The following is a 21,191-nucleotide window of genomic DNA, read 5'->3' as shown; positions in this document are numbered from 1 at the left end:
ATGGTGCAATAATGGCTCTAATTTCATACTATGCTCCCAATTTGGGCCAATTACCCTTCTTTCATTACCTATTCCAGACCAGTATTCCGGGGAATAGTGCTAGATTGGGGAGATTCCAATGTAGCTCTTGACTCTGTCTTTGATAAGATTTTAAAACCTTCTTTTCATCCTAGCAATGTTCCCAAAATCAGCACAAGATTGGCCAAGATACTATTTTACTATGACTTAGTTAGCATTTGGAGAGAACTGAGCACAACCCAAAAGGACTACACTTTTTCCATGTACATAACACCTGCCCCCAAATTGACTACTTTTTCATGCCCCCATCTCGTACCCCAACATTCCAGTTGAGCAGTATCATTGATATGGCATGGTCGGATCATTTAGTCCTCTCTGTGACCTGTGCTGCCCTCATTGAGAATAAAAACCCGCTCTCTCTTGGAGGTTGAACAACTCCCTCCTCAGCAATCCTTCAATCTGCTGTGATATAGAAAAACAACTTAAAAGATTATTTTGCATGAAAGGATCCATCGGAGAAATCCCCTATCATTAACTGGGCAGCTCACAAGGCCACTATAAGAGGATTTCTGATCCAACTAGCATCCCAATTGAAAAAATCCTCAGAAGCTCTAATCTGACAAAAAGAGCAAGCACTAACTGACTGACATATTAGGCAAACATAAACAAAACCTGCAGTTGGATTTAAGGGGCAAAATTGACTCTGCTCACCTGGAATTTAATTCCTGCTTAACTACAGGAGATGAGAAAAGTCTACACTGGACCAGGGAAACATTTTTTTACTCAATCGGACCACCCAGATACCTTGTTGGAGCAGAAATTTAACCCTCGCCCCTTGTATGCTGCCCTCCCAAAACTGCAAACCTGACGGCTCCTTCACACAAATTGCATGATCAATAATACAGTTGTGCTATAACGTTTTCTTGTCCCTCTATAAGGCATCAGATGGACCTTCAGAAGACAGAATAAATAACTTTCTTAGCCAACTCCTGATACCATCTCTTTCGAATTCCCATAGGGGGGTTTATGGAGTGAGAAATTTTGGATATAGAAATCTTACAGGTGGTCAAACAGGCTAATGCATCAAGAGCATCTGCCATGGATGGCTTTACTGCCTTGTAAAAAAAGAGTCCCTCCTCTCCTCTCCCATATGCAGAGCCATTGCAATGCTCTCTGGTGGGGTAAGCCGATTGACGTAGACTCCAGTAGTGCCTAGATATCAATGATACCTATGGCGGGCATGGCCCATATTGCTCATAATTTGTGATCTAAAGTTTTTGACAAATAGGCTCAACACTTTCCTGGAACAATATATTCATGTGAACCAGATGGGATTCCCCCCTAGGAGGCAGAAACACACACAACTGTTGCTCCTCTTTTAAATAACCCAGAATTTCTTCCTGGTTTTCTACCGCACTGATTATCATGGAGTATAAACAGGGACCTGTACCGTATTGCCCATTTGCTAGACCATAGGGAATGTACTCTCCAGATTACTTTTGTCAGAGGCTTGGAATGCCTCTCAGGAATGTTTCCATTTAAACCAAATTCTCAATTTCTTATGCTCTCTTAAGCACTCTATGGAGGATATAGCTACCAAAACACTATATTAATAAATATGTATCCCAGAATCTCATTCTAGGGGAGGCATTTCAATGTTATATTTGTTGTTCTCTGTTCCACTTGATAAACTGCCCTGCCAGCAATTGAGGGAAGTAGATATGGGAGAGAAGATTCCACATGAGAATTGATCCAGCTGGACGGCTAGAAGACACTTGGGGATACTCAACACAACCCTTGTGGAAGCAAACTACAAGGTACTTTCCCGCTGGTTATCTTGTACCTTTACCTCTATGCTTTAGGGGCTGTAGATAGGATGGCACTATAGTCAATGTATGGCGGACATGTCCTAAGGTTAGTTGGTTCTGAACCAGGATTTTTATCATGATCCATACAGTTTTGAACGCCAGAGTCCCTAAATCTGCTAAAATGGCACTTGTGAAGGGACCTATGGAAGGTATCCCCACGAGCACACATTTCTTATATTTTATATGTTCCTTGCAGCCAAAATTACTATTGCAAGAGCATGGAAAACTGTTGTTGATCTGGCTGCAATGAAAAATAAATTGTCTTGGATTACATGAAAAAATAGCTAGCCTTCTCAAAGATAAACAGACTAAGTATGAAAAGATCTGGAACCCTTAGCTGCGCTTTTTGCAACCGTCCGAATAGGTTTTGGAACCATGATAGCTGGGTTGAGGACCGAGGAGGAGCAACTTTCCCCCAACCCTTCTTTTTCCTCTTTTCTTTCTGCTCTTTTACTCAATTAAGCTTTCCTACTCACTTCCTCTTTCTGATCTTTCTTCCTCTTTATATTACTTTTTTCATTGGTTATTAAGCTCTTTATTCTTTCAGCCATGCTCGTTAAAGATATTTGGCTGTGTTCAGATTACAGCGAATGCAGCGGACTATATGAGCCTTAATCTCATTCCACTGCTAGCTTTTCTGAAAAAATAAGTACAAGCCTGGAAACATGTCCCCTTGTCTTTAATTGGCAAAATTAACCTCATCAAGATGAAAATACTCCTCGTTTTCCTATACTTTTTAAGTCAGGCTCCCACATGGGTTCCTATATCATGTTTCAAGAAAATTGATGGCCTTATCAGCTCAATCCTGTGGTCCCCCTCCACTCCACAGATAGGTATACGGGTACTGCAGGGGCCCTTGGGACAGGGAGGATTGGCGTTACCGGACTGGCAAAAGTACTATCTAGCAGGCCAAATGGTATTTGCCCATCGCTGGCTCTTTGACGATGATGTGGATTTGGCGACACTCCTGGAGGCGGCATTATTAGGGTCATATGAAAGCCTAAGGTAAGCATTGTTCAGAGGAGCGGGGTCTTCTCTTACGCTCACAGGCTCCATGAAAGCCACCATCAGAGCTTGGGAGCTTGCTACTAAATTGATGCAGCCTGTAATGGAAGGGGGTTTGCCTTCCTCTCCTCTATGGATGGATCCAAATTTTCTCCACTTTCACTCTGTACCGGACCCAGGGCTGTGGGTGGCCAAAGGCTTCAAAAGAGTGGGTGACATACTCAGAGACAGTAACTTGCTCATGTTCGATCAGCTAAAAGAAAATTATAATCTTCCAAATTATTATATTATTATTATACATTATTTATATAGCGCCAAAAGGTTTGCTCAGCGCTGTACATTATAGTGGGGGACAGTACATGAGACAATACATTTACAAGACAAAACACGAGGGGTTCGAGGGCCCTACTCTTTTGATCTTACAATGTAGGAGGGAGGGGATAGTGGTACAGGAGGAAGTGGCTGTGGGGGATGGAGTAGTAGGAGGAGTGTAGAGTGTAGATCCAAATCACTATTATTTCCAGTATCTCCAATTACGACATGCACACCAATCTCAATTTAGCACCCTGACCGTTGAGACTCAGTCTTCGGTCCTTGAAAGTCTCTTAAAAGATGACTAGCTCTCAAAAACATTATCAGTGGTGTATAAGGAAATGTTTCGAACATCCCCTATACAGTTACAAATGTGTGGAAGTCCCAGATGTTCAGGAGAAAGTCTGGGATGATATGTGGGACCGCCCATTCAAACATTTGGTATCGGCTAAGGATAGGTTGATTCACTCCAAACTCCTGCATAGAATATATTATACCCCAGCTAGGTTGGCTGGAATATACCCCACCTTCTCAGCAGAATGCTGGTGATGTTCCCACTCACCTGCTGATTTCACCCATATATTCTGGAACTGCCATAACTGCTAGCCCATTACTATTTTCTGGAAGGATGTTACATTGTGTATCACAAAGGTTTTCACTGTCCCTGTCCCTCTGACTGTCTCTGTATGCTTCCTGGGCCTGGTGGATGAGGTGGTTCTGACCAATGCTCATAGAACTCTTCTCAACACATTATTCTATGCTCATAAGGCTATTATATTGCACTGGAAGAAACCCACTGCCCCCATGGTATCCTTCTGGAAAGGTCTAGTAAATACGATGATCCCATACTACAAGGCCACTTACCTGTCTAGGGGTTGTGTAAAGAAGTTTAACAAAATCTGGCAAGCTTGGCTTTCCTCTTCTGCTATGACTGGGTAGGACACATTGTGTGTTATATTGAGATCTCTTACAAATTCCCAATACCTGTTAGCCATATAATTATCCCTCACATTCTCTTATAGTGATGTCTGTGATGGCCTGAATGAGGGGTTTTACTTGCCTTATTCGCTTCTGTGTTACTATTAGTCGATGGTTGGAGGGGGTTACACTGTTGGAGGTTTTTACAGCTGCACCTCCAGTAATGTTGTGTACCTTATCCAGTGCAGAAAATGTAGCAAAGGATCTTACGTTGGCAAAACAGGACAGAAGTTGCGAACAAGGATGAATTTGCACAGACATACCAGCAAGGAACATAAAGAAGATGACTTCTGCACACCTGTGGGACACCATTTCGCACAACCAGATCACACAATGGAAGACCTCAATATTTTAGTTCTTAAAGGAAATTTGAAAACTATTCAGGAAAGGATAATTTTTGAACTAAGAATGATATTTTATTTCTATTTGATACAAGAGATAATGGCCTTAATTTGGACGTGGGATTCCTCACTCATTATCCAACAGTTTTACGACCCCCTCTGTGAGTGTTGTGTCCCCCCCCCCAGTCTTTGCTTTTGCTCTGTCTTATCTGTAGTCTAATCCTAGTTTTATAACCATTTCTGTGTACATTTGTTTGTATGTGTTTTTTTCAGTTTTTTTTTCTCCCCCTTTTAACTTTTCTTTTAACTTATTCTGCTAAAACTTTGTGAAGTAGTACTGCCCTGGACCTTGAAGAAGGGGACATACCCCAAAAGCTTGTCCTCAAAATTGTATGTTAATGCAAACAAAAAAAGTTTCAGGGAAGTACTTAATTGTCCCTGGATAACAATGCTTGGATTGGAGGAAGGGGGGGGGGTGTAAAGTGGAAGGGGGGAGGGGGATTTAGGATCTCTTTGTCCTACTAGTCAGTCTCTGTTATTGGATAACAATGCAAGTTGTTTTTACTGTTTTTGTGATTGTTCAGGGCCCTGTGAGGCCTATACTATGTTTGGTGCTCCGTACACCGCAGTGTAAAGTTTTTGTATATCTTTTTATGCAAAAAGTGAAAAAAATTTACAAAAAAAAGAAGATATTTGGCTGTGGCCTTTAGCTGCAAATGTTAAGTCCTATCACCACGACTGTACTCTACTACTGACCTAGGCCAACTACTCATTAAGCGAATAGAGAACTGTGGTTCTAAATAAGAATATTAGAAGTTCTAATTAAATTAAAGATGAGCATTCTAAGCTAGGGTCCACCTTTTGCTTTTCCTTTTTTGTATGTATTGTGGCATTATGGTAGTGAACTGTTAATGTTTTGCTCTATGTTTTAATCTTATCCAGAAATAATGCAACTTGGCTAGTTTTTGGTCAATTGTTTTTTATTTCTTTGTTTAAAACATTGAAACCAAATATCGTTTGGAGCTGAACTCTAGGCAGGCATAAAGACACAAATCAATGCAGCTTTGTAATCAATAATATATCATTACAGTAAGTGTATCTTTTAAATGCAAACAGTGTAAGTACTTGAATTTGACCCAGTGGCAGCTTCTTAGGGAAGAAGAAGCACAAAGAGTCAATTAATTAATGTCCCCACAAGAAGCAGGCAGGAGGCTGACAAGGAGGAGAGAGCAGAGTGACAGAGAGTAGAGATGAGCTGCTTTTCCTTCCACTGATTAAGGGGGGCTGGGATGACCTGGCCTCGTGGAAGTGGTTTGAATGATGCTAGCTATCAGACTGAGGACATCTCAAGTCAGAAAAAAGTACTACAGGGAATATCTCTCCATTAAAGCTGAATATTACAGCAAAAACTGGTTTTGTAAATGATCTTTAACAATATATTTTCATCTAATAATATTTATTTAATAAGTTATTTTCACCTTCAAGTTTTTGGCTGGAACTCTGCTAAAGAACACTACATTCTTTATTTAAAACTCTCTACAGCCTCCTGATCACACAACGATACTTTGAGCTATAGAATAACTTTTAGTGGTGGTTCCCTGAGACCTGAAAACTTTTTCAAGGGTTTCCCCATGGCTGGTATATTAGTATCAGCTACAAACAACCCCAGCACCCAACTGCTGATTTGGAAAAGTAAAAGGATTTCATCCATCTGATGATTTTGCAGAAGCCATAAAATGGACGTTTAGCAGTAGAGCTGGGCAGCACAGTGGCTAAATGGTTAGCACTTCCGCCTGGCAGTACTAGGGTCATCGGATCAAATCCCAACCACGGCACTACCTAACTGTAGCTTGCATGTTCTCCCTCTGCCTGCGTGGGTTTCCTTCGGGTACTCTGGTTTCCTCCGACACTCCAAAGACATGCTGTTAGGTTAATTAGATCCTGCCTAAATTGGCGCTAGTATGCGTATGAATGTAAGTTAGGGACTTTAGATTGTACACTCCTTGAGGGTTAGGGACTGATGTGAATCTACAATATATATGTAAATTGATGGCGCTATGTAAGTACCTGAAATAAATAAATAGAGCCGGGAGCTTGTGTGTTCAAGCCAATAACCATGTGTAATCGGATATTTGAAACCAGTTGTCTTTGCAAAGTAATTAATTAATAGATAGCACACATGACAATGTATTCCTTTGTATATTTAAATAGGGATGGGGAGTATCTAATGCAATCAGTGATGCTAATGGAATTACAAGCACTAGGTATAAATTGATAGGGTTCCACCCATCACAGTAATGGTGGCCATACATACTTCAATAAACAATCAATTTTTTTATGAGGAATTTCTCCCAATAATTGATCTATAGTTGACAGCCCATTCGATCAATATACCACACTCACAGGGAATTGGATTTCAATCCATAGTTGGAAGATTTGAACATAAGTTGTTGATCACATCTCTGTTTTCACTTTGTAATCTCATAATCAATCAAATACGATTAATTTCTGACCAACGCATCTTATGGTGGTAACACATGCTTTAATTTTTTTTAACTGAAAGAAGTGCAATTCAATCAAAACTATGAAATCGGCAAACAATCAAACAGCCATAACTTCAGATCAATGTAGACTCCACTTAGATCAGATTCAATTGACCAGGGCAGAAAAAATGGTCAGCAGCACTGTGGTACTTATGCATGATTACAATCGTATTTCGAGCAGATTACACAGGTCTGCAAAAAAAATTTTTTCAAGAGCTGTTTTGGTTATTCCACATAATCTTTATGTTTTTTGGTGCGCTGAATCTGAAAATGACCTCCATTTTGTCATAGGACATCACGTTTCCTGACAATTTAGGTAACTATGTTAAATATGGCAATACCTCAAAATAAATGGAAATAGACTTATAAAATTAAAGTTTTATTACAATTTTTTCATGAAAATCCTTTTTTGAACTGAAATGAGCTCACCTACACACACTAAATTCAATTCTTCTTCCCTGTGAGGCTCCTCTTGGTGCCTTGTGAGTAGCATCAGGAATGTCTCTCTGAAGCATCCAACAGTAGTCTGCCATCATTGTAATGCTCCATTTTCCCTGGTATCTCCTTTCCATCTCTTTAATGTCTTGGTGGAATCATTCACCTTGTTCCTCACTCACAGCTCCCAAATTTTTAGGAAAGTAGTCAGGAAAGTAGTCAAGGTGGGACTGGAGGAAATGCACTTTCAAACTCATCAGGCAACCTAAAGCTTGAAATGCTTTCAGCATTCATCCGACGAACTTTTTGTAGTGAGGATCTTTGTTATTGCCTAAAAATTTCTGTACGACTTCTTTAAATGCAATCCACCCTTCTTTTTGAGGATCCGTCATGGTATTGACAAACTCTTGATCAACTATAAGCCTTCTAATGTCTGGTCCGACGAACACACCTTCCTTCAATTTTGCCTCCGACAGGCCTGGAAACTTGGTGACCAAGTATTTGAAGCATTCTCCATCTCTTGGAAGTGATTTTACGAATTGCTTCATCAATCCCAACTTTATGTGGCGAGGTGGTAGAAGAACTTTATGGGAAGGTACCAAAGTTTCTTGGTGGACATTTTTTTCGCCAACTGTTAGCACCCTCAGCTGCCAACTCTTCTTGGTCCAGTGATTTTGTTGGTCTCGACTGTCCCATAGACACAGAAAACAAGGGTATTTGGTATACCCAACTTGTTGCCCGAGCAGCATGCACAAGACCTTCAAGTCCCCACACACTTGCCATCCATGGTCTTCATATTTAAGTTTCTGAAGAACCAATTCCAAGTTCTCATATGTTTCCTTCAAGTGTATGGAATGACCTACAGGTATGGAAGCGTAAAAACCACCGTTGTGGAGTAAAACTGCTTTGAGACTTCTTTTTGAAGAATCTATAAAAAGACGCCATTTCTCTGAATCATATAGGATTTTAAACTGACCCATCAGACCTTCGACATCGATGCAATAAACCAACTTGTCTTCCTGGGCGAAGTAAGGAACGAACTCCTTTTCATGATGTCTGAACCATGAAGATGACACTCCTGGCAACAATAAATTCCTGCTTTTCAGCCTTGATCCGAGTAACTCAGTGGCATCTTTGGCAAGATTTAAGTCACTTACCAAATCATTCATCTCCTCCTGAGAAAACAATTTTGGTCTTGTATCATCTTCAAAGTCAGAACTTGATTCGTCATCTGGTTCAGGTATGACTTCACCTTCATCGGAGCTAGTTATCTCTTCCAAGGTAGCAGGGGGCTTGGGTACTGGTATATCTGTGCCATGGGGGATGGGACGAATTGCTGAATGAAGATTGGGGTATGAAATGGAATGTTTTCATTTGGAATGAAACCCTTTCACATCGCATGAACAAAAGTAACAGTCGTCACTATGGTTCTTTTGCTCTCGCCATACCATAGGAATCCCATGACGGAAAGATTTTTTCTTACCCTTGAAGTTGAGCCAGTTTTGGAGGTCCTCAACACACCGTTTGCACACTTTATGAGGCGCCCAAACTTTATCTTGATCTCCAATTTGTAGTCCAAAGTATGCAAAGTATATTTTTTTCACAAAGTCTGTAATATTCTGCTGTTTCTTCAACACTGTATATTCACCACAGATGAAACAGAAACCGTCTGGCAAATTAATACACTTTCGCGGAGCCATAACATAACGGTTGAAGAATGACGAGCTAACATGAACTGCAATGAAAAAGTGTGAACAGCCTAAAACCAAGAACCTGATGATGATTTGTGCACAAGTGTGGACTGCAGGAGAGAGCAGCTCTGTGTCTGTATACGAGACGTCACAGTGCTGGCCACGCCCCCCTGCACTGAACGGAGCTGCTGCTATCTGCCCTGTGTCTCCCTCCCACTGGATTCTTCAGGAAAGATTATCCCCTTCTACCATTAGAAGCACAGACTCAGGGCTGAGGCTTACACATACAGCATGCTGCTGAGTATCCCAGTAGTCCGACATGTCACTCAGAGCAGAACTTGTATTCACCCCCTTTGCAGGGGGGAGGGACAAAAATTGTTTACCTGCAAATAACAACAAAGGGCCAGAAGAGAACTAGGGAAATGAGGAAATAGAATTTTTTTCCCCTAAAACTTGCTTAGCTTATGTATATATTGCTGACCATCAGATTTACAGTGCTATATTTTTTTTTACAGAATTCGGACAACCCCTTTATGATTTTTTTTGGAATTTTATATCTTAAATGCACTTATGTGAATTAATTAATAGTAATTTGGACTTTAAATTTGGTTAAAAACCCATAATACAAAAAAATACCAAAATTTAAAAAAATTTGATAAATTTGAAGACAATTTTGCATCTTGTGGCAAATCATGACGTCTAGGAGTTTTTTCAATATTTTATTTGTTTTCAGCACACCAAAATACATGGAAATTAGATGAAAATAATCAAACAGCTTTTTAGTCGCAGACCTGTGTTATGAGACTACATGGTGGAAACAGAGATGCAATTGATCATTTACAATTGTAAATTACAATCGCATCTTAACTATCGATCAAAATCCACATATATTGCATATTGACTGAATGGATTATTGACTACAAGACCAACTATTCCTATCAGAGAGATAGATCAAAAAACAAATAATTCATTTATGAAAGCGAATACAATAAAAATGGGTGCAGTGCTTGAGATATGTAGAAAACAAATACTCCAATGCAATATGCTCAAATAAATATATAAAACATAGGTGCAATATCAATAATCAATAATCAAATAAATATGCGCAAAAATCAATATTCAAATATAAAGTGACAAAGTGCAAATAAAGTGCTGGAAAATCATATGCATAATAATGTGCTAATACAGTGATAATCATGAGCACATAAAGTGCTGTAGTATCAAGTTCAATAATGTATCAATGTTCATAAAGTGCTACTAGTGGAGATCCATTCCTGAATGGTTTCATAATAGGTGCTCCAAATACTAAACGATATTCGGTGGGGTGCCAGGAATATGTTGAGATTACGCACTCACCAGATGCGTAATCATATTACGCATTTGTATATATGTATTGTCAGCCGGAGCTCCCCTTAAGGATATATAGCTAGGTCTGGTCAGAGAGGTCCCTTTCCTCTTTAAGGATCTGTACAGCCAGGTCTGGTCAGAGATATCTCCTTTCCCTGGATTACCCATAGCACCTCAGCTTTCCTCCAGAATGGGCTCTGTGGATTTGCTTAGCTCATAAAGAGCCAGAAAGAATAATGCCCATAGTGTAGTATATTCCAGTAAACTGTTTATTAGGTATAGGCAAAAAGAATCAGGATAAAATTACACTGACCATAGGATCCAAGATGGCCGCCGGACCTCCTCGTGGTCCCGATGGCGTGATGTCACTGCGTACGGCTCCTCCTTTACGCGTTTTGTGCTAAAGCACGTAATCATAAGGGGTGTGCTCAGACGCAAGGACACTTGAAGTATCTATTTATAGCAAAAAACGGTGCATGCGCATATTGCACGTGCCATTTTGTTGAAGTACTCGATGTGCACGCGCACCCATGGGCACCATCTTTCCATAGATTTTGCATCTCAATCACATCACATACCAGAAAGAAATGATTTACAAGCAACTCAGCTCCAAGCAAGGGGATATATGATATACTCATAAAAAAACAAATATGCAAATTACCAAATCTGTAATGTATAATGATTTGGAATAGGGAATAACCCTTAATGAGGTAATCTGCAATAACAAAAATAACGATCAGTGGACCATGAGAAATGCACATGCGCAGGTAATAAAACCACATACTAGGTATGAAAAACCGTACCTTGCATGGATATATAAACTAGTAGCGCATATTACTAAGCAATACCTAGTAACACATAATAATATAGAATATATACAAGGTTATGGCAAAACAAGTACATCCAAAAGTGAAATTAGACCATACATATCAATCAAATTAGACCAATGATATCTATGGTCTAATTTCACTTTTGGATGTACTTGTTTTGCCATAACCTGCGTACGAGCACACCCCTTATGATTACGTGCCTTAGCATGAAATGCGTAAAGCAGGAGCTGTACTCAGTGACATCACGCCGCCGGGACCACAAGGAGGTCCGGCGGCCATCTTGGATGCTATGGTCAGTGTAATTTTATCCTGATTCTTTTTGCTTATACCTAATAAACGGTTTACTGGAATATACTACACTAAGGGCATTATTCTTTTTGGCTTTTTATGAGCTAAGCAAATCCACAGAGCCCATTCTGGAGTAAAGATGAGGTGCTGCGGGTAATCCAGGGAAAAGAGATCTCTCTGACCAGACCTGGCTGTACATATCCTTAAGGGGACCTCCGTCTGACAATACATATATACAAATGCGTAACATGATTACGCAACTGGTGAGTGCGTAATCTCAACATATTCCTGGCACCCCACCGAATATCGTTTAGTATTTGGAACACCTATTATGAGACCATTCAGGGATGGATCTCCACTAGTAGCACTTTATGAACATTGATACGTTATTGAACTTGATACTACAGCACTTTATGTGCTCACGATTATAACTGTATTAGCACATTATTATGCATATGATTTTCCAGCACTTTATTTGCACTTTGTCACTTTATATTTGAATATTGATTTTTGCGCATATTTATTTGATTATTGATATTGCACCTATGTTTTATATATTTATTTGAGCATATTGCATTGGAGTATTTGTTTTCTACATATCTCAAGCGCTGTACCCATTTATATTGTATTTGCCTGAAGGTTGTTTTTGGTTACCTTTTTGGTGCATCAGCTGCTTTTTGGTTTTAGTGCTCGCTTTCTCTGCCCTGATTTATCAAAGTGTGTATGGCCACCATTTGGGCTCCTTCAGACAAGCAACCAGGTGGCAGTAAATGCAAGTAATGGCAGCACAGGAGTAATTTTTTTACATATGTATAGTAACAGCAGGCAGTTGAGCCTTGGATTCACCATCCCCATCCCCACCTGAACAAGTAGGTGCAGCTGCTCAGGGCTTTACAGCTGCTGATGCTGCAGTGCTTTGGTACTGCTGCTGAACGTGACCTATTCAATCAATGGGGGTTTGTCGCAACCACCCAACACTGAGTGCAATACACGTGGCTGCGACACGAAAGTTCAGCATTTTCAGGCTTAAAACAGGCAGTGAGGAGGCAACTTACCCCCTTCACCACCCATCAAACACCTCTGACAAGCAATCCAATGTGGATTTCTTTTCAGAGGGGTGTCAAGGGTTGCCACATGTATGAATGAGCCTTTAGGCTGCCTATACATGAGTCATTTTTTTTTCAACCAGGGGGTTGACTGAAAGAAAATGACTTGATTCCCTCATTCACACACTTGATGTGGATTGGGGAATCCTCCCGCTGCACTATTGTATTCTGATACAGGGGGGACTTCCCTGCTGTCAGAATACACTAATCAGCACTGCCGGCTATAGCTGGCGGCATTGATCGAGAGAACATTTTCCAGCAGGCTGGTTGTAAACAAGTCGATCGATAGATCAACGTGTGTACAACCAGCCTGCCCATACTACATGGATTAAAATTCGGCTGGTCCCTTCTGAACTGGCCATATTTCATCCACGTAGGGCTGGCTTTACTGTGATGGATGGAAATGTATCAATTTTTGCCTAGTGTTTGTAATTCCATTATTATCACTGATTGCATTAGATACATTCTATTTCTATTTAAATGTAAAAAAGATACTTTGTTATGTGCTATTTATTACCTAATAATTAACCACTCGCCTACTGGGCACTTTTACCCCCTTCCTGCCCAGGCCAATTTTCAGCTTTCAGCGCTGTTGCACTTTGAATGACAATTGCGCGGTCATGCAACACTGTACTCATATGAAATTTTTATTATTTTTTTAACACAAATGGAGCTTTCTTTTGGTGGTATTTAACTGCCACCTGGGTTTTTATTTTTTGCACTATAAACAAAAAAAGAGAAAAAATTAAAAAAAAAAGTATTTCTTTGTTTCTATTATAAAATTTTGCAAACAGGTAATTTTTATCCTTCACTGATGTGTGTTGATGAGGCGGCACTGATAGGCAACACTGATGGGCACTGATAGGCAGCACTGATGTGCACTGATGAAGCGGCACTGATAGGCAGCACTGATGGGCACTGATAGACAGCACTGATGAGGTAGCACTGATGAGGTGGCACTGATGGGAATTGATGAGGAGGCACTGATGCTGCAGCACTGATATTCAGCAATGATGGGCACTGATAGGTAGCACTGATTGGCACTGATAAGCAGCACTAATGGGCGGCACTGACTCACAGCACTGATGGACACTGCTGGGCAGCACTGATGGGTGGCACTGCTGGGCAGCACAGATAATCAGGGCACTGATAATCAATGCAGATCTGCTCTGTGACATTTGCTGATTATCGGCAGTACTTACTTCACGCTGTGACAGCATGAGGAAAGTGCTGCCGATAACCTACAACTGTATTTACTTTTGATCAGCTGTGTCATTGGACACAGTTGATCATGTGGTAAAAGACCGTTGTGATTGGCCTTTTATTTAGTCATGTGATCAGCTGTGTCCATAGGACACAGCGTTCACTGACAGCAGCAGGTGCGCACTGCTGGGGGTACGCGGGGGCGCATTCTGGGTGGATGTCATATGACGCCTTCCCAGAACAGGACAACTGTGTTGTAGCCTTCTTTCATCTATGGTGCAGTTGTAATGTGGTGAAACCCTCCAACATAAGTTGTACCAGTTTATCTGCAGTATTCTCTTTTCTATATCTAGTCAAATTCCAGAATTTATAAAGCTTGTGCTGAGCTGTTGGAAAATGGATGGAGAGCTGATTTGGGGGAAGAAACACCCCCCCCCCCTCCAACACTACTAACAGGAACAGAGCTGAGGCTGTCAATCATAGGCTGTGTGCTGGAGATTCCCACCCTATCACCTTTTTTCTCTTTCTCAAGAAAAACTTGTTAGAAGTGATTCATGCTGATAGCAGAGGAACAAGACAGCAGACAGAAATGACACTTAGTGCTCTTACTTAAGACAAGTACACGCTATAGAGGGATAGCTTTGTTCATATTTCATGTATGAGGTTTACAACCACTTCATTGTGCATGCTCTGCATTAAGGTAAAAAACCTTCTATGAACAGGACCCCCCCCCCCAAATACTTACCTGAACCCAGTCTTGATCCAGCACTATGCCTGAGAGCAGTAGCTCTCTCCCTCCTCACAGCCATTGGCTCCGGCTGCTTTCAATCAAATCCTGTAATGAGGGAGTGGAGGGTGGGGCTAAGCCAAGCTGTGTGTGTCTATGGTAGCGTGGCTTGGGATCTAGCCCGCACAATTGCCCCCATAGGAAGTGGCTTGCTATGGAGGCACTCGCCAAAGAGGAAGAGCCAGGAGCGCCAGTGGAGTACCCCAATAGAGAAGGATTGGGGCTGCTCTTTGCAAAACCATTGCACAGCAGGTAATTATGACATGTTTGTTATTTAAAGCAAATGTAAACCCAACATTTTATATTCCTGATATGTGCCTGCTGTACCATGTACTTGTATGAAAAAGTATCCTGTTCTCTTTGTATTACTTCCATTATGTGAAATTCCTGGTGTTTCTGCCAGTCCCTCTGCTTTTCTATTAAAAATAGACCATATTAGGCTTGAAAACAAGCATGGTTAGTTCTCTAGTTGTGCTGGTAACTCAGTCAGCTTTTCTCCAATGATCAGACTTGTGCCTCCCCCAGCACAGACTTTCACTGGGAATATCAGTGTTCTGATGTTTCTCCTCCCCCAGCTCATATGCATGAGAGTATGTGATCATTTATTAAAAGGGAAAGGGTATTTATAATGTCTATTTTAAATGTATAAACAAATGTTTTGCCTTTCATTTCCAGGGCTGGATCTAGCCTCTGATCAGGGGGCAGTAAAAAAGTCAGCACTGTGTGGGTCACTGACTGTCTGTCACACAGTGTCACAACCTGGGAAACACTAGTATGTATTAAGCTGTCATTAGGTTAGGGTGATTAAACATAACTTATATCAGATGTCCCTATGAGAGTCCCCCTATAAATGAGGAGTCCTCATCAGAGTATGCTTTTAAATCAGGGTCCCCATCAGAGTGCCCCTTACGCCAGGGTCCCCATTACATCAAGGTCCCCATCAGTGTGCTCCCTTACATGAGATGCCCTGATAAGATTGCCCCCTTACATCAGTTCTCCCCATCAGAGCACCCCCTTACATCAGTGTTCCCATCAGAGTGCCCCCTTACATTTGATCAGTTATCCCCATTAGAGTGGCCCCTTACATCAGGTGTCCCCATTAGTGTGCCAGCTTATATCAACTATTTGTATCAGACTGGCTCATAGATCAGTGAAAGCACTCTTGGCCATTGGCTCCCGCTGCTGTCAATAAATGTCTGTGACAAGAGGGCACAGGGCATGGCCGAGCCATGCTGTCTGTGTCTATAGAGGCAGGTAATCTGGCCTCGGGATTGAGCCCCATAGGAAGCAGCTTCCAAAGGGGGCACTTGCCAAAGAGGAGGAGTCAATAGCACCAGCAGGGGGACCTGAGAAGAGGAGGATCACGGCTGCTCTGTGCAAAACCATTCACCAGGGCAGGTACAGTTGTGCTCAAAAGTTTGCACACCCTGGCAGAAATGATGACATTTTGGCATCGATATTGAAAATATGACTGATCATGTTCAACAACTGTGTTTTATTTAAGGATAGTGATCATATGAAGCCATTTATTATCACAAAGTTGTTTGTCTCCTTTTTAAATCATAATGATAACAGAAATCACCCAAATGGACCCAATCAAAAGTGTACATACCCTGGAATGTTTGGCCTTGGTACAGACACACAAGGTGACACACACTGGGTAAAATGGCAATTAAAGGTTGGATGCACTGAGCAGGCTAGATACTGAGCCATGGGGAGCAGAAAACAACTGTCAAAAGACCTGCGTAACAAGGAACTTTATAAAGATGGAAAAGGATATAGAAAGATATCCAAAACCTTGAATATGCCAGTCAGTACTGTTCAATCACTTATTAAAAAGTGGCAATTTCTGAGATCTCTTTATTAAGCCAGGGTCAGGTAGACCAAGAAAGATTGCAGCCACAACTGCCAGAAGAATTGTTCAGGATATCAGCCATTTGGATGATTTCTGTTATCATTATGATTTAAAAAGGTGGCAAACAACTATGTGATAATAAATGGCTTCACATGATCACTATCCTTAAAGCAGAACTCCGTGCAAAAACTTCTTTACATGTTATTGTTGCTGATTTCCTACCTTCACTGAATATGCCATCCATCTTCGGGTTCACTCAGTAGTTGCTCTCAAATAGCCTATTCATTTTAAAATCAAACAATTAATTCTCTTTGGTTTCCTGTTTGTAAGACCAGTGTCTGCTATGCCTCCTATTCCCCCAGTCACTGGTCTTGGCACATCCCTTCTGTAGTTCTTTCTCCAGGAAGTAGGGATGTCATTCAGCCCCTCTTGCAGTGGTGGGTGGACAAAGACTCTCAGACACATTCAACATGTACAGACCTATTGTACCCGCCCACATTCACTACAATTCCCTGTGGTTGATGGGAACTGTAGTTTCCTTTTACTGCAGCTGATGCTGTTATCTTTTGAATTACAGAGATGAGGTCATGAAAATGTAATTAGATATTCCTCCTAAATGGTAAGGATTTTCAAAATGTTATTAACTCTTTAGTGTCCTATGTAGGGGACAAACTAATCGGTGATTTTTTTTTTGCCGATTCTGGAGTTCTCCTTTAAAGTGTTACTAAACCCAGGACCCTGCATTCACTATATCTGGTCTCCTACAGTACACAGAACATGGAAGTGCAGTTATTTTAGTAAATATAAACTGCTAAATACATTTTCTCATCAGCAGTTAGAGCAGTCTTGTGACTTCTATCAGTGTCCAGCCAAGCACGGGCTAAAGCTTGTAGGAGTTTTCATTTTGCTCTAGGTGGATGCAGAACCCCTGACCTCTATCTGGACAGTGCTGATTGGCCCTGTGCTGATCACATGCACCCTCCCAAAGAAAAGAAAAACTCTCTAGCCATACACACCAAACTGAGCATGTGCAGAGTGACTAGAGCTCTACTATCAGCAGACAGATTGGGGACAGTAGAAGAAGGGGAGGATCAGAGAAGACAGGATCAAACACCTTTTTTACACAATCCAGTGGATTAACCCCTTAGGTTCCATGCAACAAGCATGTTTTCTTGCTTATACTGATTTTACTGTTGTAGGTTTATTATCACTTTAAATAAAATACCTTTTTTTGGCATAATCAGTATCTTCAATATCAATGCCAAAATTTCACAATTTCTGCCAGGGTATACAAACGTTTGAGCACAATTGTAAATATAACATGTTTATAATTTTAAAAAAAGGTTTAGAGCTGATTCACACATGTGTGCTGCGGATTGAAGCTCAGGTTTCACAGATAATTGATACAGCAGCTGTTCACAGGTTCACCTCAGGATTACATCAGGTTCAGGACAGGATTAGCTCAGGATCTTATCCTGTTCACACATATGCAGTTTAGAAATGGTTCCCATAGAAGTCAATAGCTTGTAATCTGCACCAGAACTGGACTGCACTGCTCAGAAACCGGACATGACTCTATTTGAAACGCTTGATACCCTCTTTCCTCCAGTATTTTGTAAGTGCGATTCCTTTTACTTAATAAAGTAACCTGATTTTACTGCACTATGGGAGGCACTTTTTATTTTACATGAACTTATCTCGATATCAACATTGGAATGGCTTGTTGACATCTAAGTGGAATGCAGCGTCCCCAATAGAGTACAGGAGTCAGGGCGGAGCTGTGTCCATACAGAGCACATTACCACCCCCTATAATTAAGGGGTCTGTCAATCTGGTAAGCCTCTGATTTGTCTACACGGTGGTGCCCATTCACATTGGTGGTTTTTGATGGAATGAAGATTGCCTCTATTGATCACTAAATTCCAGGAATTTGATGTTCACTTACATGGACCATGAGAAGGATTTCACATATGTGGACTTTGAGCACTTTATTGTCCTTCAATGGATTGTTTGTGATTGGACTATTTCATTGGTTTGAGAACTTACTGTGTATTTATTAGCTTGTTTATTATTATTATTATTATTATTTTTCACACATTCATCACTTTACTCACACACTTAGGCAACATGAAATGATTTATATCGATCTTTTGGATTATTTGCTGATTTGACCATATCGATGGGATAATAAAATCGAACAGTGTATGGCCACCATAAGGGTTACAAGGGTCCAGCCTGCTTTCAGATGGCATAGTAGGCAGACGCAGCCAGGACGAAAGTTGCTTTTCTTCCCTGACTCCCAGCACACACAGACAGCAGCATCCAGCTCTCACCTACACAGCAGCCCAGGTCCTCCTGCCAGGTGCGCGTGCATGCTCCAAGCCCGGAGCTCCGCCCCCTCCTCCCATCCGCGTCCAAGGCTCTCTTGATTGACAGGCAAGATGTCGGTGCAGAGAGAGGATGCAGCAGCAGCAGCACAGACTAGAGCAGCAGCAGCAGCAGGCACCGGCTACAGCACACTCCTGCAGCGCTCACCCTAAGGGCCGCCCCATGCAGCCTCCAGTGTGCTTCTAATACAAGGGGGCCACCTCCAGCCAGCAGCCCTGACCAGTGACATGCCGTGCAGGTGGTGGCACAGGACGATCGCCTGTTAATACAGCGATCTGGAGCCTTGGCAGGCTGTCTCCCTGTTGGCCCCATCCTCAGCACCGCTGTTGTAGATCGAGCAGCATCTCAGCTGGAGGGGAGCACCGGGGGGGTGGGGTGGGGGGGGAGCCCTGACTCTAATGGAGGCAGCCTAGGCTGTGGAGCTGATGCATCCTTCTTCTACCTAGGCTGCCCCCTCCATGCACCTGTGCTGAACACGGGGGGACTAGTGGGGGCAATTGTCGGGGTGGGGTGGGGAGGACTAGTGGGAGAAGCTTAGTGCTGGGCTAGTCATCCCTCTTTCTGGCTTTTCTTTTTTTTATTATCTATAGATTTTTTTTCCTTTGACTATTATTGTTATTTCGGGGGGGTGGGGGGAGGGCGGGGGGAAGAGGAAGGGTTGTCTGCAGAGCAAAGTGGAGAAATGGATGAAGAAAATGTAGCCGGCAGCGACGATCAGCCCCTGAGTTTGCAGAAAGCCCTGCAGCAGTGCGAGTTGGTCCAGAACATGATCGACATCAGCATCTCCAACCTGGAGGGGCTCAGGACCAAGTGTGCCACTTCCAACGACTTGACCCAGAAGGAGATCAGGACCCTGGAGGTAGGCGAGCAGCCGCTCATTGTCCATCCTGCTGACTGCCATCACTGTCACATTCTCCCCATCCACATCGCCTGCCTTCCATGCTGACAGCGGGTTTGTTTATATCCCCTGCTCCGTGTGCACTGCCACAAATCTAGCAGCTGCAGTGAGATGGAGTGAGCCTGCGCATTCTGCAGGTGGTCGCAAAGGTGCTTCTCTCTAACAGACTGTGCACTGTGCTTCTACACCCCCATCCATCCTCCTTCATCTTCCCCAACCCACACCTTTCACACATTCCTTCTCAATTGCTGCAGAGAGATGCCAGGAGCCTTCCATTGCTGCTGCATGGATATGATGGCCCCTGCCACTAACCAAGAGACAGCTGAACCCCCCCAGCAGAACAGCATGACAGACCCTGGCCCGGCTAGGCCCTTTATGATGAGTAATATTCATATTATAATACAGGATTTCTAGAGCGCCAACAGTTTGCACAGCGCTGTACAATATAAAGGGGGGGGGGGCAGTACTAACCAAGAGACAGCTGAACCCCCCAGCACAACAGCATGACAGACCCTGGCCCGGCTAGGCCCTTTATGATAAGTAATATTAATATTGTAATACAATCATTATATAGCACCAACAGTTTGCACAGCGCTTTACAATATAAAGGGGGGGGGGGACAGTACTAATCAAGAGGCAGCTGAACCCCCCCAGAACAAAGCATTACAGACCCTGGCCCGGCTAAGCCCTTTATGATGAGTAATATCAATATTATAATACAGGATTTATATAGCGCCAACAGTTTGCACAGCACTGTACTATATAAAGGGGGACAGTACTAACCAAGAGACAGCTGAACCCCCCCAGAACAACAACATGACAGACCCTGTCCTGGCTAGGCCCTTTATGATGAGTAATATTAATATTGTAATACAATCTTTCTATAGCCCCAACAGTTTGCACAGCGCTGTACAATATAAAGGGGGGGGGGGGCAGTACTAATCAAGAGGCAGATGAACCCCCAGTACAACAGCATGACAGACCCTGGCCCAGCTAAGCCCTTTATGATGAGTAATATCAATATTGTAATTCAGTCTTTCTATAGCCCCAACAGTTTGCACAGCGCTGTACAATATAAAGAGGGACAGTACAATTACAATACAGTTCAATATAGAAGGAATAGGTCATGGAGCTTACAATCTAAGCTTCTAATCCATTAGGCTTTATGTACATGAGCAGCTCCTAAACTCGAGTTTAGGAGCTTTTGGCATTTTTTTGCCTCTCCTGAATGCAGAAAAATCATGATCAGGATAGGAACATTTTGACCACTGACTGTGGGAAACCGCAAAACACAGCAA

The 21,191-nt window shown here is 42.1% G+C and overlaps 1 protein-coding gene across 2 annotated transcripts in view; it reads left to right on the top strand.

The window, feature by feature from the left end:
* The first annotated feature begins 19,658 nt into the window (after positions 1-19,658).
* KSR2 (kinase suppressor of ras 2) overlaps positions 19,659-21,191 on the top strand; it is a 645,462-nt gene continuing 643,929 nt past the window's right edge. For both annotated transcript variants that reach the window (XM_089677203.1, XM_089677211.1), the window contains exon 1: positions 19,659-19,854. In XM_089677203.1, coding sequence (XP_089533329.1) covers positions 19,678-19,854 — 177 coding nt within the window. In that variant the 5' untranslated portion in view covers positions 19,659-19,677. The remainder of the gene's footprint in view (positions 19,855-21,191) is intronic.

Source organism: Staurois parvus, unplaced genomic scaffold, assembly GCF_062004578.1.
Source record: "Staurois parvus isolate SC_StPar_1 unplaced genomic scaffold, SC_StPar_1.0 ptg000014l, whole genome shotgun sequence".
NCBI lineage: Eukaryota > Metazoa > Chordata > Amphibia > Anura > Ranidae > Staurois > Staurois parvus.
The sequence above is the reverse complement of the archived record's forward strand: the minus strand, read 5'-3'. Positions and strand labels throughout refer to the sequence as shown.